This window comes from Triticum aestivum, chromosome 7A (genome assembly GCF_018294505.1).
Source record: "Triticum aestivum cultivar Chinese Spring chromosome 7A, IWGSC CS RefSeq v2.1, whole genome shotgun sequence".
NCBI classification, from domain to species: domain Eukaryota; kingdom Viridiplantae; phylum Streptophyta; class Magnoliopsida; order Poales; family Poaceae; genus Triticum; species Triticum aestivum.
Window position 1 is genome coordinate 133838812 of NC_057812.1, and position 18864 is coordinate 133857675.

An 18864-nucleotide genomic window follows, 5' to 3' on the forward strand; every position below is an offset into this window, starting at 1 on the left:
TTCTGGATTGAACCGGGACTAAAGGGACATGGCATTAGTACCGACCCTTTAGTTCCGGTTCCAGAACCGGAACAAAAGGCCCTTACGAATCGAGACAACAGGCCCTTTTTCTACCAGTGGCAGCACAGAAGACTTATCCGCGGAGTTTTGATCGGCCACATTTCACTGTGCCGCCTCGATATCTCTCCATTGATCAGTTGCTATAAGGCCAGCAAATCGGATGTATCCACCTCAAAGGCTTTGCTTCCACAAAACGATTAGGAGTTACTACTGCTGGTTAGGCCTGTTAACATCCGAAAGTACTAGCTTGGAGACGTCCTTATCCACAAGGTAGGTACCTTGAGCAATCGACCGATGAACCGAGACGGCACTCGCCAAACGTATCTACAACTGCACCGCCATTACTCTCTACCTTACAGCTGATCCAGCACCACAAGTGTACTGTACGTGGAGCTGGCCGAACGATGCGTACAGCGTACGCACGCACGTACACTGATCCTCCTTCAAAAAGATGGCAAATATATAATTTCTGGTATGGCAATCTTGTTGGCGTCGTTCTTCTCCTCTGTAGATCTCGATCGCAAGAATATCGTACGTGAGAAAGATGTCTGAGCTGAAAAGGCCAGCCAAAAGTAACTACTCATGGTAGCTAGTAAGCATTGGCACTCCGGCAAGCTTTGCGACCACGAAAAACACGCGCCCTTTTTTCCTCTCAAGATCGAGAGAAGATATTACTTCCGCGAAAGCTGGCGTTGAAGACAGTGGTAGCCAGCTAGCTAGCTGGAGTGGAGTCGTTTCTAAGGCACATTTGATGTCTAGACGCCGTCGATCGAGCGGACACTCGATCGCGGAGGCGTTGGAAAAGGTGGTTCCTACCCCCAACCAACCCCAACGGAAACCACCGAGCTCACCAACTCCCAGCTGCCGCGGCGCGCGCACCGTCGTCCCTCACGTCGCCGTCGCTAACCGGTGTGCATGCCATGTATATAAGCCCCTGACCCCCGCAGGCCTCTGCCATCGGTCGATCCATTGGTCGAGAGAGAGAAACGCATTGACTGTTTGACGCTGCTAGTGCAATCTGCTCTCCGGTTAGGTTGGTTGAGGACTTCAGGTGCTGGTGAGATGGGTTCTGGTGGCAGGTGCCTGGCCTTGGCCGCGCTGCTGCTCGTGAGCTGCGCGTCGACGGCGACCGCGGCGAAGTACACCGTCGGCGACACCTCCGGCTGGACCACCGGCGCGGACTACACCACCTGGGCCAGCGACAAGAAGATCAAAGTCGGCGACACCCTCGGTTAGTATATAGTACATGCCGGCCACGTACTTTTCTAGTAACATTTTCGTCTAGTTTGCCACGCATTTACTGATGAACGAACTCGCACGGCAAAATTTACAGTGTTCAACTACGCCGGCGGGGCGCACAACGTGGCGGAGGTGAGCGCGGCGGACTACGCGTCCTGCTCCGCCGCCAACGCGCTCAGCAGCGACGGCAGCGGCGCCACCACCGTCGCGCTCAAGACCGCGGGGAAGCACTACTTCATCTGCGGCGTCACCGGCCACTGCAGCAACGGCATGAAGCTCGTGGTCAACGTCGCCGCCGCCGCCGCCGCCGCCTCGCCGCCCAAGGCGTCCCCGACCCCGGACACCCCCGACACCCCCTCCACCACCCCGACGTCCCCGTCCACCCCAGCCGCCACGCCCAAGACCCCGGCGACCGTGCTCGCGCCGCCGGCCAAGCAGTCGGAATCCGGCGCCACCGGGCTCAGAGCCACGGCGGTGGCTGGCCTGGGCGCCATTGCCGGGCTTGTGGCCGCGGGGCTCTTCTAGACGGGCGAGGCCAGGGTGGAGGCAGTGCAGTGCTGTACGTTAGGTTGCATGTCGTCGATCAGCTCATCGATCGTGTCAGTCGTTTCTCGTTTGTCGAGGAGGCCATGTTTCTTTTGACGGAGGGGACTAGCTTTTGTTGTGGTTGGCACGGTGGTTGGGTGCCTTGGATTCTATGTTATGATTTTTTTTTTACATCGCATTCATGTCATTGTCGCGTATTTTTGCCTACTTTGTACTGTGCCACGTGAGTGTCGGATCATTTATCTGTAGGCAGATTTGCACGTGTGATTTCTTTTCATATAATTCATTCATGTGGCGTATGAAACATGTCACGATCGGTTGTTGTTGAAGAGGTTTCTTTTGATGGCCCCAAGGTACCGATGAACAACCGGTTTCGTCATTCATCTTGGATGGTTGGCTACCAAGACGCCCCACATACGTTTCAAAAAGAAAAAAGACGCCCCACATAGTGCAAACTGCAAAACCCCTCGCGTTAGGCTCCTTCCAAATATTCAATGTAGTGAGCACTATCATCGACTAATAAAAATAAAAATCCAAAAAATTCCATACCAAACTTGATCTACACAAAAGACAAATCCAACTATAAAAAAATGAGACCAACCCAAGGGCTAACCCTCATTGGCATTTTTTTATAGAAGAAACTCCGCGAGCACCGCGCGTTCGAGCCAGACTCAAACTCAGGTGGGCTGGCAGCAACCTCAGCTGCCCAGCCAACGGTTCGACGCCACATCCTCGACAAATCCAACTATGAATGTCACTTTTTTTCTCCCTAAAAGAGACTGAAACCGCCCGGCTCTGCATCATTATGATGCACGGCCATTCTTATTGATTGCCGAAACCATTACAAGAATGAAATTAACACCTACCACTAAGACTTTCAGACACTGCCATATAGTCATATCTAAATTTGCCTTGTTGGTTCTCCATGTACATATCAAATTGGATTTGAAGCTTTATAGAATCATAAACACATATCAACATACAATTTATTTCAAGAAAGTTCAGATCTTTTAGGTGTGCTACAGTACATTCGTAGCAACACCCATACTGCTTGTAGCACTAGAACCTTGGGTGAGGGCTTTTGGAGGCCGAGCTCCACGGAGCTCGTTTTCAAAATACAAATTTCCACAAGGTGAAAAGATTTGAAATTGTTTGTATACACTTTCACACATGTGTATTGCATCTGTGCAAAAATTCAAAACCAAATACTTTCACACGTGGCGTACAGAAAAAAGACAAATATGTATTTCTAGAATGGGCCAATATTTTTTGTTGTTGGGCCGGATTTTTGTTTTTTTTACAGCCTACAAATCACAACAAATTCAAAAATATTTCTTACACGTTCATGCGGAAATCTATTAAGTTACCATGGAATTTTGTTTTGAATTTTTCTGAAACTTTAAAATATAAATTTTGATTTTTTCCGTCTCTCTCTGAAATGGAACTTTAATCGGTCAAAGACCTGCCAAAACGGCCTTAGGATTCTAGAAACTAAGATTCTACAGACTCCATTCTAGTCGTTGTCTGGCATCATAGATCCAAGTAGTAACATATTTAGTTCATCAATCAAGGGAGTGGCAAATATATCCACAATAGAAAGAACAAAATGAGGAAAAATAACGACCCAGTGGATTCTAACACTAATGATATATTATATATGGTTTGCTTGTTGCATAATTACAAGAGTCAGCGCTACCAAATTGTTAGAGATTTACAAGACAACGGGTAAAACCATATGAAGTATACATCTTCAAACTTTAGCACTCCATTTATGTAAGAACAAACAAACGAGATTGACATTGATTCAAAGAAATAGCCTGATTTCAACGAGCCAGTTTGCTGCAATTTGAGTGAGAAGATTCATAATGTGTAATCCTCATCAGAGTGGTAAGCAACCATCATTACATGTATTTTTGGCATATCTGACAAAACTGCAAAAGGGTGATTAAAACAGGTGCCATACCAAAACAAAAACATAAATAGTAGCAGTTCGTTGAATCTCACTTATCAAGGGAAAAGCTACACATCAACTGCTTTAGCTTACGTATCATGTTCCTCAAGAAGCAGCTATTCTTACTTTGTTCTTTTAGCTTGCCGTGGTACAAGCTAAAAAAAACTCAACCACTCACTGACAGATTTGGCGTTAACGCCTTGTGCCAGTATGCAGGACATGCTGGTGCTCCCTCTGTGATCCAAAAAATCTTACATTAGTTTAAAGAGGAAGTAGTATCATTTAGTCTTCCTAACCTAGCAATTGTGATTGACTGCCAAGACACATAGCAGTTGATGATTCAAAACCAGAGTGGATCACCTAATCATATTGCTATGCAGAACTGCAGATGATATGCGTGTACGCTCATTGGTCTCCGTATTGATGCATCAGATATTAGTATAGGTAATCCCCAAGCTTGTCACGAATTTTCTGCTCCTCTTTGATATCTATTAAAATGTCAAGACAAACAAATACATTGGGAACACTGCTTATCACCCTACACACTCCACATAATCTAAAGTTACAACGATGCATTTCTTGATGTAAGTATTTCAAGTTAGCAACGAGCCAGATAACAGAAAAATACTGCTTAACTTCAAATTAAAATTGAATGGAAAAGTATATCCTAGTTTGCCCTAATGGCAGTACCCTAGATAATAGGCCAGAACAGCAAAACAAAAGAAAAAACACTAAGCAAACGCCCATTCAAGTTTTCATTGGTTAAACCTTAAATAATTTTGAATAAATAAGGTTCTAAATCATATTTTAGGATACATTCCTGATCAGGGTTCTCTTGGAAATTGGAGTTCAGAGCGTTTCCATCACCGTCTATGATTGCAGATATTGTCATGGAGGACTCAATGCATAATATGGCAGCAATAGCATCAAGCCGTGTAACCTCATTTCTGAACATTAATCTTGCGTGTGCTACGACATGGACAAATATAGAACTGTGAGAATGAGGCGAGATGTGAATCAAACAACATATCTGAAAGGGGAAAAGATCCACTAGAAATGACAGAACATGCCTTGTGCCAGCCTTATCAAACTCTCAAGCATACGCACAGTTGTCCTCGCTGCACAAAATCAAGTTTTCAGCAGCTGCAAAACTCTCTTAAGGAAAAATAAATGTTCTGCTAACCTGCATTATGTGTTCCATCTCTCCGCTGAAGCTGATAATAGCCTGAGATAACACTTTCTGCTTCCTTTGTCAGCACCGGTTTGAACCGCTGTTTTACATAGTGGATATACCTGTGATTTATAGAATACTCAAGCATCATTATACAGCATTGACAATGAAAAATAAAATCTCGGCAGTAAACAGCACAATCAAACAAGTCAAATACACTTGAAAATTTCAGCTGCTTATTATACATGACCTGACAAAATAGCACTTGCTAAGGCAACAAAAAAGTCTGAGCATTAAGTACAACATAATGAAACACATGTACTTGTCTTTCTGAGCACAAGTCTCTAAGCTCAACACTGTCATGTTGGCTATCTACCTTCTCAAACAGGGGAGTGTCCACTCTTTTATACCCAAAGGTTGGGTGCTTTTTACGGCAGCGTCACTGGCCTTGTTTTCTTCTGCTTTGGTGCTCTACATAATTTCAAAAAGATAGTGCTTAATAGAGCAGTGTATTCCAAAATGACAGACTGCTATATTATGTGCATCCTTATAGAGTTGATAGTGAGGCCCACATCTTGTATATGTTCCAATTATGCAATAGAGAGAAATTTGGCCATTTTCCATATTTCCAAACAGGGGTAAGCTTATCTAAGAAGCAACACAAGAGACCAAGCTCAACAGAAAAGAAATAAAACCGTACCTGAGCTAATATATGAGATGAAATTATACCATCCAACTTAGGGTTCTTTTTATCCAAGAGAACAAGAACTATATCAAATCTACTCAACAATGGTCCTGAAAGTGTTGTATTCACGGATAAGGCTGAAAATGGAAAGTGTTTCAAAAGGTTATGCAAATCCTTCAAAGGAACCTAAAGAAATTACAATGATTAAAATATCATTAAGCTGATTGCACCATCAAATTATTAACCTTACTAATGTGCTAATATGCAGTGTTAAAGACAGTGATGGTATTGTAGTGGTAGTCTATTGTTCATGCCACTATTGAATCGAGTCTCAACTGTAACACAGATTAAATGACTAAATGTTGAGCTATTATAATATAGAACTGCAGAAGTAAATACGTGGTGCCTGAAATACTGTCAAGTGTTCTTTTACTATTAAGTAGCATGTCTATACTGATGTTAAGTGCAGTACATTCATTTGAATCATATTGTCCTTTTGGATTAGTGGCACCAAAGACAGTAGTCCTTGTACTGAGTGTTGTCACCAGTCCAGCCTGAAAAGGCAAAGAAGTGATAATACTTTATCAAATTGCATGCTAGTGAGCATGAATGGCCCATTAAATGCTTACTGTTTTGAGTGAAAGAGGCATGGTACCTTTGCAACGCTTATTGTTTGTTGTTCCATGGCTTCATGTATTGTTGTCCTGTCATGCTCTCGCATACTATTAATGAGAATGTCAGATGGAAACTATATCAGATAAAACATAGAGGCATAAACACAGTCTTGTATTTAGCATAAGGCTAAGAGCGTTAAATAATAACATATCATATCGTGCGATACTCCAATAAAAAGAACTATCAATTTAGCATGGAAAATACATCAAATAAAACAACTGAAATGCAAATGCATATTGTCTGGGAGATCACTGCGCTCCTGGATTAGGGCTGGTAGCAGTCACTCGACGGGAGTCCAGGGCTTGCAGCCACGGCACTCCAGAGCTATAGGGGTGTCTGCTTGGAAGTTGTTTCATAGGCCAAGCATCTTTATACAGAGGGGCATCAAAACCGAAAAAGAAATTAGTCTGATCCAAGGGATGCTTTCTCAAGATAACAAACTGATTAAAGGTAATAACAAACTTGGACACCAATCCTATCTCTACTCCAACCACAAGCGATCCTGGTGTGTGGCATAATCCTTGCGGTCCCACAGTTTGTACTGCTGACCCCGCATTACAGTGTGTGTCTACTGTACAGGAACATGAGAGTAGGCAAGCGTCCATATTGCACATAGGCTTTTGAAATGAGGCCTGGACTATGGCATTTCAGCTGTGAAAAGTGAGAGACTTCATATACATGAGGGAGTCAAAAGTGTTTGTGATGAACATTTTGAAGTTCCTAAGAATTAACTATAAGAGTAAATGGGCATACAGTGCAAATTTTTGGACACATTTTTTGGTGAAGTGGAGGTTGCAGATTATTATCAAGCTATTGGAGATTTGAAGCGGAGGCTGTTATCAAGTAAAGTGCATGTATCTTCTTTTTATTGTCCAAATGAGATCATTCAAGCTAAATATACAAGGATCTGATCCATCAACGAATCTCAAATATGAATATGTGACATAAATTTTCATAATAATCCATCCATCAAGGAATCTCAAATATGACTATGTTGACATAAACTTTCATAATAATCCATTCTCAATATTTTCACAATGTCAAGCCAGTTGTGATCAGGAACTGGGATCTGTTGAATCTCAGATAAGACGCAGGGCACTAATTGTATTAGTGAGTAAAGGTACTGGGTAGCAAATTAGCCAGAGAAACAGTCCAACCTATCAAATTCATCTATGCAGCACAAACCACCATCAGCCAGAACAAGGGCACCAGCCTCAAGCATCCACTCACCTATCATTGAATTCAAAAGAAAATTGCTACCAAGAAAATTAGTGCTACTTTCAAATGAAAAACAACACCAAAAATTCAACATATAATGATGAGAGGAATGGTAACGTCGAACATATATACCTCCATCCTTGACAGCAGTCACAGTCAAACCAGCACTGGTACTTCCAAGACCAGTTGTAATCACAGAACGGTTGCTCAATTTAGCAGCAAACTTCAAAAACTGGGATTTACCAGTACCTGGAGTTTAGTGAAACACCAATACACATTACAATTGTCTCAAATGTATACTCACTCCGTTCCCTAATATAAGATCTTTTAGCTTTTTCTTGATTCGTATGTATCTAGACACATTTTAGTATGTATGTTCACTCATTTTAGTATGTATGTAGTCAATATTTTGAAATAGCTGAAAGGTCTTATATTAGGGAACGGAGGGAGTATTTACCAATCTTAGATGCGGTACACAAGAGTGACAATTGCAACCACATAGGCTACACACACTCATAAATAGACTGTGAGTTAGTTCTCATGCCATCATATCCATGGGTCCTTCCAACAATTAAGGGTAAAACAAAATGATATGCCGTAGTAGGATCCTAGTCTATCATATGTTTATTGCATTTGTTTGTCACTTAGTGTGTATGAACATCATCACTTGTGACCTTGCATTTACTACTAATCTGCAATCATCAGCTAAAACTAAAATATTTATTACCAAAATATTCATGACTGGTGGGCACAAATGTGACATATGATTATTTTTGCAGTTTTAGTTATTATTTGCAAGTCACTAAGTTGCCTTGTTATTCTATCTCAAAGCCAGTTTTTGTGGTCATGATGAAGACTGACCAAGATTTTATTTTAATTATTTCCGCAGCAGCGTGAGGGCATTCAGCTGTTGCTGTGAAATATGGAAGTACTTTGTCTCTTAGGTATATACTAAATGCAAAATTTTGAATGTGTAATTAATTCTCGTGGCAGGCAGTGGAGGGCTTATCACTCTCCTGAGCTACTTTCAGTCTAGTTACAATGTAAACTTTGCAGAAGTCTAAACCATATTGTCGGTGTAGACATTTTTAATGCCATATATACTCATCATATCTCAATGAAACGTGCCATTACAAACATTAGTACCTGGATCACCAACAAGAAGCATATGTGGTTCGCCACGAACCTTTGTTCCAGAAGCATCAACATGCTGCACTCCACCAATCAACGTAAGAGCAACTGAAATTTAAATATATCATGAATAGTTAAAATGACAACAGTATTTGGCAGGAACGCTTAAAAGAACAAATTAGTTATTAACTTCTTTCCAGACGAGGCTTAAAAACAATACTGAATTACTAACAATATAGCTTACTGACACAAAGTAGCATACCTGCAAGCTTTACCGTGAATAACCCAAAAATCTGAGGACAAATGCCTTTCAAGATTTTATTTCTTCCTACATACACAAAAAGAAATAATAGATAACTTGTAGTACCGATTAAATGGCAAAAAAAACTCTAGATGCAATTAGAGATATGGAAAAAAATTATGAGGCCAATTTTTTTCATCGCAAGATCTGGACCGCTGATCTGGAAAACATCAAGGAGGAGGGGGAGGGGGGCTTGAGCACCTTCTAGTGGAGTAGCTCTGTTTTCTGCCCAGAAAAGCTCGAAATCCTTGATAATTTCCTCAGGGATGTCTATACCAGACTTCAGCTCATTAGTTCTCCTGTATAACGCAGCACAAAGACATTGTTCAAACTTCAGAACTCAGCAACCAAGAAGTGCTGAGCAGATGATGTCCATGGCGTCATACTAGTTCTGCAGATGATACAAAAAGGAACTATGGTGCAATGAATGGAAGTAAATCATCGACTTGGGTGACAAACTGTGGAGGTCCCTTCACATGAGACCATATAATAATTTAGATGTTGACGTATCGATTACGTAAAAAGAGTTCCATTATATTTTTTCAACGTAAAACCAACATAGTACGACTTAAAAAAAACATCACAGCGATTCAACAAATTTTCTGGAGTTGCAACAACTTCAGAAATGTGAAGAAAACTACTATTACTAATTTACACAGCTTAGGTTGGAAAAGAGTCATATTCCCTCAGTTTCTTTACTTCGCATATTAGTTTTATCTAAGTAAAACGTTGTAAAGTTTGACCAAGTTAATATTAAAAAATATCAACATCTATAATACTCCCTCCGATCCAAAATAAATATCAACATCTATAGTACCCAGTTCAAAACTGTGACACTTATTTTGGATCAGAAGGAGTATCACATAAATACAATATGAAAAAATAATCCATGCTGGGTCTAATGATATTCATTAGGTATTATGGATGTTGTTGTTTTTTCTATAAACTTGGTCAAACTTCAGAAAGTTTGGCTTAAGACAAAACTAATATGCAAAGTAAAAAGAAACGGAGGGGATAGTTCGACTTATAAACTACCTCACATAATTGGCAATAAACATAGGATCAAGGTTGCAACGCACATCCTTAACATCAGAAGACCACTTTGCAGATAATATACCCGTAACAATGACATCATCTGGAGAAAGAACACACTTGACTGAATATCAATGCCACAGAACGCAAAAAATCAACAATGGATGGACATTTAGATTGCAATTCCAGCAAAAGAAGAATTGAGTGAACCCTAAACCCTAAAGAAGCTACTTACCTCCAGCTTTAACAAGATCAACAAGGTCATCCATCAAAATCACAGGCATGGAACGGGGTATAGACCCAACATCCAGAAGTTGCACGCTTTCTTGGATTTTTATTTCTTGATAATCATGACAGGTTATGCTATCTCCTATCAATTGGAAAGAAGCACTTTGACAACCTTTTGAACTCTGAATGAAGAGCAAAACTATTAGTGGCTCCTTCAACAAAAGTTGAGTAGTCTCGAACAGTTATAAAATGTAAAAAAGGAACAATAGATGATGTACATTGGCCATACGAGGATAAAACCATTGTCAAATATAGGTAGAACCAGAAAACAAAAGACTGTTTCTCACACAATGAAATCACACTACCTTCGATTAAAAAAAGGAAATGGAATACCATGGATGGGCAAGATGCGGGTAGAGTTATACGATTCCCAGCCTCTAGCTCAGGATAGCAGCGGAACCTATTCAATACACAAATAAATTAAGGTCAGGTGTCTTTATGATACAAACATACAGCCATGGCACTCAACACTCTTTGTAAGAAGTAACAAGGAGATCATTGTATGTTAAGGAGTCTGCAATCTCTGAATGTGTCTCACTTCCTCAAAACCATGATCTAAAAAATATCCTCAAAACTATGCTGCTGCTTTAAAGAAGTTAAGCCTCTCACACTGCAAGCTTTTAAACAAGTTAAGCCTCTCACACTGCAAGCTTTTAAACAAGTTAAGCCTCTCACACTGCAAGCTTTTAAACAGGGGAAGCTTAAACTCGGATGCAGACGTGCTCACCCAGGTTTTAGCTTACAAGATTATGTAACAAGAAGATGGTAATTAATAGGCCAGTGTCTCCAGCAATGTAACAGAAGATGACAACGATCTTGCCAGCACAACTAAAATATTTAGATCTGAAAAAAAAACTAAAAATATTTAATTACTTGCATAAACGGCCATCAAGTATCACCTTTAATTCAAGAAGAAACTTTCTTTAAATTCTTAAGAAAGGCCTCTACCGAGCCATGTTAGTCAGTAGATCACAATCTAAACTTACTTAATTATGCTAATATGCAATTCACAGTTATGCTTGACAAGCCACTAATATGCAAGGGCTCGAATATGTAGCCAACAATACTAGTATGCTATTAAGCCCTGAAACATGCATCACAAACCTGCAGTTGCATTTCCTGCATTGGTACCACCGCTTGCCCTCGATCATCTTCACACCTCCTGACCTGATCACAGTCCCCTTCAAGGTCAGCAGAATCCCCCTATGCTTCACCCTCACCTTCCCAATGCTCGGCGACGACTCTGCAAAAATGAAAGCATCACCGCCAAATCAGGGAACCCCTAAACAACTGAAACATCACGTGACCAAACAATCTTGCAAGCATTACAACGGACACAAAAGGCGCGTGCGTGAGCGCACCAGGGAATTCCAGTGGCGACCCGCAGACGTTGACGCGCACGTGCACGAACCCCTTCTGCACGGCAGACGGCCTCGGCTCGTCCGGATTACCCAGCGCCTCGCACTTTTTGAGGATGCACAACACCTCACTCTGCGAAGACAAAAAAGTGCTCGAGAAATGCGGGGATAGAAGCGAAGAGAAGGAAGGTGTCGGTCGCGCAGCAGGATGATCTACTCGCCTGGGCGCGCTGGGCGGCGCTGTCGAAGTAGGGGAGGAAGCCCTTGGGGTCGTTGTAGAGTATTTTGGCCAAGCCGGGGTCGAAGTCCAGGAGCTCCGCGAAGCTGCGAGAGCGGACGGGACGGGGTTAGGGTTTGGGGAGGAAGAGAGGAGCGGGGTGGGGAAGGAGGACTCACTCGATGACGAGGGGGAAGTGGAGCGTGGACTCGGGGTGGAGGAGGATGTGGCGGAGGTCGTCGGAGTGGAAACTGCAGAGGAACTCGGCGAGCTTGGGCGCATGCTCTGCGTACTTGGATGCCTCGCCGTCGGCGGCGTCGAACTCCTCGTGCTGCGCCGGCGGCGGCATTTGGGCGGCGATTTTGGGGTTTCCGCGCGAAACGGCTAGGGGTCACTGGTCAGGCCGCGGCGTCACGGAGGAGAGAAGGGAGAGGACGGTGGTCCCGCTGCTCGGTTTTTTTTTCCGAGACTTGGGTCGTGATGGGCTTTGGGGACTCCCTGTTCTGTCATTTGTTGGGCTTTTACGCGAGGGTTCACGGGTGAGAGCATCTCCAACAGCCGCGCTAAACTAGCGCCGCGTCGTAAATTAGGCCGTTTTAGCGCGCGCGCAACGCGGCGGGTCGCTCCAGCGGGCGCGCAAAAACGACGCGCGTGCTATAACGGGTTGGGCGCGCGGTTGAAAACACTTACCCGCGCGGCGTATTTCGGGCGCCAGCTACAGCGCGCGGCACACTCGAGCGCTCGCGCCGCACTCTCTCCTCTCCTTGTCCTACGCCTCGCGCGCGTCGGCGCCGGCGCCCTGCCACCCACCCATGGACGCGCACACCGGCGCCCCGCTCACCCCGCTGTACAGCCGCGACCCCCCCCCCCCCCGCCGCCGCCGCCGCCGGAAACCCTAGCGCGGGAAGCGCTGGCGTCGCCACCGCCGGAGCTCCGCCGAGCATCGGCCTCGCGCGCAGCCTCTTCCTGCCGCCGCGGATGACCACGGCGCCGGGTGGCGTCGCACCGGTGCCGTCCCGTGCCGCCGCCTCTTCTTGGACACATCTAACCTCAATGCAGCGCAAAAAGAGTATGTCAATCTTGCCCAACAAAAAGTCTTGATCCAAAAAAGAGCCTTGGTTCGTGCAATGGGTGGCGGTGGCCTCGGCGCCATGGGAGGCATGGGTGGCTTCGGAGCCATGGGAGGCATGGGTGCATCTCCGGCCGCCATGGGAGGCATGGGTGGCTTTGGAGCACCCTCCGATGCTATGGCCGCCATGGGAGGCATGAGTTTTGCTTCTCTCATGGGAGGCATGGGTGCACCTCCGGCCGCCATGGGTGCAATGTCTTTCGATGTGCCTTCTCACACACATTCCCATAAAGATGCCGTTGAAGATCTTGCCAACATCGTCGGAGCTTCACATGATGTGGTGCGTGATGCGGTGCGTGATGAGGATAGGGAGGAAGATTCATCTTCGGAGGCGGAAGAGTCGTCTTCGAAAGATGAGGACGAAGACGAAGACGAGGAAGATGAAGATTGATGTGTCTTTCATGTTTTGAACTTTAGTTTGCATTTGAACTTGGTTGGATGAACTTGTGGGCATGATTTTGATCTTGTAGGCATGAACTTTTATTCATTAACTTGTTTGTGTCAAATTTCACATGTTCATTTTTGTTCAAAATATCATATATGCAAAATGCCGGCGAGTCACGCGCGCTGTATTTTTGCGCTCTGCTAGAGCGGCCCGCGCGCTGCATTATAGCGCGGCTGCTGGAGCCAGCGCAGGCGGGCGCGTAAAACCAGCCGCAGCACGCGCGGTAAATAGGTTTTTTGCGCACGGCGCTTAGCGCGGCTGTTGGAGATGCTCTGAGGAAATTGCTGCACTGCGGGTGCTCAACTTTTTTTTTGCGGGTGCTCAAGCTCAACTCTGCAATGCTACAGTTTTACCTCAAAATTGCCTTTAAAAAAGCTCAAAAAAACAATGCTACAGTTCCCAAAAGTGCAATGCTACAGCTAATCCATCGATTTGGTAGATGCGTTCAAATGGCATCTACATAGCTAGCCAGGATGTATACAGTCGATACCAACATACGCAAAAAACACGCCAACAAATAGCAAAATATAAGATCAATGCTATTCGTAGACAAGGAGAAAGAAAACCAGAGTGATCAGATCCGCAATCGGCAAACTACAATAATGCCATATCCTCACCGATCATCTCATGACACCATATGAACGACGAGGTTCTTCCATAGCAATGTCTTCAGGAAGGGAACGACACTAGCACCGCCATCGTCAGATCCAACCACACAAGACCATAATCTAGGTTTTCACCCTAAAGTACCAGTCTGAGCATATCCGAGCTCGAGCAATGCCTTCAACAAGGTAACGACATAAAGCATCATCATTGCCAGGTATAACAAACTCGGGTCAGACCTAGACAAACGGATGAGTTGAGGCGACTGCAACTCTGTGAATGGGTGGTGTATGTTGAGACGGTTATGAAAGGTAGGCAAGTGGTGGACCATGCTGGCAATGTGCCTAGGCTTTGGAAAGAACCTATTGATAATAATCTCCCTTTTGTGAGAAATATCCTCAAATGTTCTTGAATTGTAACTACCCAGATTGTACTGTTGACAAAAGCATTCATGTTGATGTTACCAGTTTCTTTTGAAGGAGACTAGATCTGCAGTCCAAGTGGGACGCGGTCAGATCCTTGTTGACTAGTTTCAGACTAGATGGTACTTCTGATGTTATCAAATGGTTCTTTGGTAATAAAGGCACTTTCACAACCAAATCAGTTTATAAACTCCTAGACAGTTCATTATAAAGTGATTATCGTTGGATATGGAATAGTAGAATGGCTTTAAACATATAAATCTTCTATGGCAGTTATTTCAAGATGTTGTGCTTACTAGGGACGTGATGAAAAGAAGAAACAGGGCTGGGAATCCCAAATGTCCGTTTTGTTGCGCGCGCGCGTGCGAGAGGGAGAGAGAGAGAGAGAGACCTCACAACACTTGTTTTTCATGTGCCCTGTTGCTAGAGTTGTGTGGCACACGTTAGGGGCGTTTGGCACGGACCACTGCCCTAATAATATCTGGCAATTTATGCATGGCGCTACTCTTTCTTTTCGGGTGGGGAATAGTTCTATTTTGTGGGGCTTGCTATTGTGTGTAGGGCGATTTGGAATTGTCGTAATCGTGCGACCTTTGAATTCAAACTCCCCAAAACTCATTTCGATTTTTTGTTCACGGACGGTGCATCCTTGCAGTATTGGGAAAGTTTGCAGAAGATGGAGGACCGCGAGGTGCTGAAGCAAGGGCCGGTGATGATGAGGAGCAATGCCAAGAGTCTCATGAGGACATGTGTTGCTGGCCACAGTGGTGCTCAGGGACTCAATTAGGTTGATGGTTGAAGAATGTTGCTTGGTCTTTTGGTGGATGCCTCGACAAATTGCTTGATGATATATAGCCAGGTGCCCTTGCTAGATATCAGTCTATGTCCGTTTTGCGCTCTTGCGCGAGTGATTGGTTTATGATACGTTCATGCTCCCGCACGACTTGTGCACTGTTAATTAGGATGGTTGGTGTCGATGGGTTTTTGCCTCGTAGCAAGTGTTTCGATGACAAGCACTTGGGGTGGGTTTCTTGTCGATGATTTGACCTTGCTTTCTCCCTTTCCCGCCTCCTTTGAACTTTCTCTGAGACCGTTGTTTTTTCGTTATGAAAGTGTGGAAAGGGGCAAGCCCGGTTGAAAAAAATGTTGAGATTGACGGTGTATGGTGGCCGGTGGCAGAGTGTTGTGGCGACTACGTCTCGGGCTGGCCGTTTAGATGGTCGATGTACCAGTACGATGGTATGAACTGGGCCAGGGTTGCGGTTGCCCGGACGGTACCGGCATGCGATCCGTTGTGGAGGCGGAGCTACGGCCCGAGCGACCACTCTTTCTTAGTGCTTGCGGTTCTCAAGTGTCGCCCTTGATGTTTCGCGGTCCGAACCGTGCGACTGAGCTAGTCTATGTCCCACAAAACGACAAACATCGTGAAGGGCTTCGACAGATTCATCGCGACAATGGCGGCGAGGACGGCGGCAGAATGTGCGGGTACATAGGCTATCAAGGCGGAGAGGGCGGGTTTTGATACTGAAAAAGTGGCCGGGCGAGGTTTTGAGTAGGATATGGGTGTCGGAGTCCGACGTGGCGGACATGCGCACTCTCCCGAGCTCTCCTAATTTGAGACCGGCTTGCGGGATTTCGAAAATCCGAACCGGCCCGGCCTAATTTGAAGTAATATTTGCGGGCGCTTTTACGATCTGGGCATTGGAAGGAGACGTGCATGCGGTCTTCCCCATCGTTTTTGGTATCTGAGGTAAGGTCTAAGAAAAAGAAATTCTAGTCCTTCATCCCTGTACACTGCTTTGTTTTCTTGGAAGCAGCAGTAGACCGAGGGAGATAGGTGCATGAAGTACTTTAAAATCCTGTTACAAAGAAAAGTACTTTAAAATCCTGTTGGTAGGGTCATGTTCGTGGAGTAAAGAAACACCGCGCGTCTGCTTTGAAATGCTTGAGCGCCCACTAGCCTCAAAACCAACTCCGTTCAGCAGTTGTACTACTGGTACTAAACACTCCGTACAGAGTCAGTTGGTGGCCAAATGGACAACTTGCAAAAAGAAAGAAATCAGGAAGTGTGATAAAAAAGAAAACATGCAGAGCCGTGTGCCGGCAGTGTCTGTCAGAGTTGCACCGTAGAGGCCGCCGAAGATGGTTCGAGACCCTCGGGGCCGCAGATGAACCAGTCCGGATCCCAGCGCACATCCGGATCAGTGCTTAGGCGTTAAGCTGGATCAAAGTACCAACAAAGAAATGCGTCCAAATGAATTTGTCACGCTTTGCGTGATGGTCCAACAAAGCTAAAATTAATCAGACAAGCATCATCATTCACCAATAATAATGCCATTATTTGGCATCCATTCCATCCATCAGACATCCAATCGATCCACAACAATCTGTCACTCTGAGTACGCCGTTTCGAAACCGCGAACCTTTTTTCAAATCAATCAGAAAGAAAGGATCGAGGAATGCTCGGGAAGAACCATCCCAGCTGCAGGCTCCCGTGCTAGATACAAAAACGCACGGACGAGCCAAAGAAACCACCCCGCGCACGGTAGGATTATTGCCCCGCGCACCTACTCGCGCCAGCGCTGGCACGCACGCACGCATGCACTCCCTTTGCGGGGCACCCGCACGACCAGGCCATCCGCCCCGGCCCGGCCATTCGTTCTCCCTCGCTTTAAGCAGGCGCCTGGCAGCTCATGCCGCGCCGCCCTGTACCTGTACGTGCTAGTACGCGCGCGCCCTCGGGCACGGGGCGCTCTGCTGCGCGACTCACAAAAGCGCCCGAGGCTCCAGCCTAGCGCGGGCGCGCGACAGGGGGACACGGAGGCGCTGGAAAGCGCCCGTCCCGGCCCGCCTGCCGGGGCCTGATCAGCGATCAGGGCGGCCGAGCATGCATGGCAGGCGTGCGCAGCGCACACTGTTGCCCGGTCGTTCGCCGACGACGACCCGTGAAAACTGAAAGAAAGGACCAGCGGGCGTTTGGTTGGTCGATCGGGGCCGGCGTGGCCGCACGCGAACCGGTGCGCCAGTGGGTGGTTGGGCCGGCGGGGTCGCGCGACCGGTGGTCCGACGACGGCGACGGCGACGGGACCATGCATGCACGCACGCACGCACGTGTACAGAGAGTAGGAGCAAAAGACGATGAGGTGCTGTGCCGCCCCGTTGCAGAGCGCGCCGTGCGCGCGCGCTGCTATGTCCGTTGTGCGTTCGCGTGGCCCCGGCGCGCGGTCCGGGAGCGAGGGGACACCGTACGCGCGCCGGGCGGCGCTTTCTTTATCGCCAGCAGGCGGACCGTCCCTCGAAGCGCTCTCTACTCTGACTGACTCCCAGGTGCCAGCGCGCGCGCCGCGGCGTGCCGTAGACGGCGGTGCGACCGTGGGGAAGTAACGTGCATGTGTGTGTGTGTGTGTGTGTGTGTGTGTGTGTGTGTGTGTGTTGAGGTGACGCGGAACGCGGCGTGCCCGGGGTGGTGGAGATGCGTGATGCTACGAGGGCCACGATGATCTGTGCACGGCACGCATGGGACTTTGGGTCCTCTGTACGACTGTGCCATCGGTTCCAACCAGGACCGATCGACCTGGCCTTATTATTTTTGCGCAAACACGTTTTTCTTTTGCGGGCATTTGCACGATCACTTTCCAAGTTGGCAGTATTTTGCTACTCTATCTGAGTGCTGGTTTTCCAGCCAGATGATCTGTGCACGACACGCACAAGACTTTGGATCCTCTGTGCCACTATACCCTGGGCTCCAATGCTTGTTTTTTTTTTTTTTGAAATGGTCACCGGGGGGAAAGGCTCCCCGCGTGAATATATTTCAAAAAGAGAAAGAGTTTACAAGGATCACGATATACGTGAGGAAAGGAAATCACATCACAGACCGGCGTGTTCCTTTAGGGTTGCCGTCTTTAGATGGCGAGTCCAAAGAATCAAGGCCTCAAGAGCTTTTACAGTTGTTTTAAAATCATTTTCTAAGCTTTGAAACACCTTTTTGTTCCTGGCATCCCAAAATTTCCATAGGAAGAGTAGGAGCATGAAGGAGCGAACTGAAGAGGGCAGCACCACCGGAATAGCAGTGGCGAAGAGGTCGGCCATGGGGTTGAAGCGAGGCCTGAAGCCCAAGGCGCGCCAAATCCGTCGGGCCGCCGAGCAAGTGAAGAAGAGATGATCATGGTCTTCAACCTGGTTATTACATCGCGGGCAAATGGCAGTCTGTAGAATGTGCTTCTTGAGGAGATTCGCCCTAGTATTCAACCTGTCCAGGTAGAAGAGCCAACCAAAAATCATAACTTTCTTGGGCACCTTGGAGTCCCAAATCTGCGAGAGAGAGGGATTAGTGAGCTGCAAGGCAAGCGCCGTGTAGGCCCCGCACGTGGTGAAGCAGCTTCCATTAAGCAAG

The 18864-nt window shown here is 46.1% G+C and overlaps 2 protein-coding genes across 6 annotated transcripts; one reads left to right on the forward strand and one right to left on the reverse strand.

The window, feature by feature from the left end:
• The first annotated feature begins 1001 nt into the window (after window positions 1-1001).
• Window positions 1002-2174, forward strand: LOC123154144 (blue copper protein). The gene is made up of 2 exons (XM_044572935.1): window positions 1002-1291; window positions 1394-2174. The coding sequence occupies exons 1-2, from the start codon at window positions 1123-1125 to the stop codon at window positions 1822-1824; spliced, it is 600 nt and encodes a 199-aa protein (XP_044428870.1). The 5' UTR covers window positions 1002-1122; the 3' UTR covers window positions 1825-2174.
• A 1303-nt stretch (window positions 2175-3477) lies between these two features.
• Window positions 3478-12338, reverse strand: LOC123150790 (probable DNA helicase MCM9). 5 transcript variants are annotated; one of them, XM_044570622.1, is made up of 21 exons: window positions 12052-12338; window positions 11877-11979; window positions 11659-11788; window positions 11402-11540; window positions 10631-10697; window positions 10245-10419; window positions 10013-10112; window positions 9179-9276; window positions 8939-9004; window positions 8692-8784; window positions 7678-7794; window positions 7485-7557; window positions 6308-6374; window positions 6125-6206; window positions 5668-5789; window positions 5344-5438; window positions 4980-5089; window positions 4867-4914; window positions 4613-4765; window positions 4157-4284; window positions 3478-4030 (listed from the first exon to the last, which is right to left on the reverse strand). In XM_044570622.1, exons 1-20 carry the CDS (start codon window positions 12219-12221, stop codon window positions 4232-4234), a joined length of 2061 nt encoding a protein of 686 aa, XP_044426557.1. In that variant the 5' UTR covers window positions 12222-12338; the 3' UTR covers window positions 3478-4030; window positions 4157-4231. The 5 variants fall into 5 exon arrangements, with proteins under 5 accessions (XP_044426557.1, XP_044426555.1, XP_044426556.1 ...); XM_044570620.1 differs by having other exon boundaries at window positions 3478-3776; window positions 3923-4030; window positions 11659-11979; window positions 12052-12327; XM_044570621.1 differs by having other exon boundaries at window positions 3478-3776; window positions 3890-4030; window positions 11659-11979; window positions 12052-12327.
• Window positions 12339-18864: the final 6526 nt, after the last annotated feature.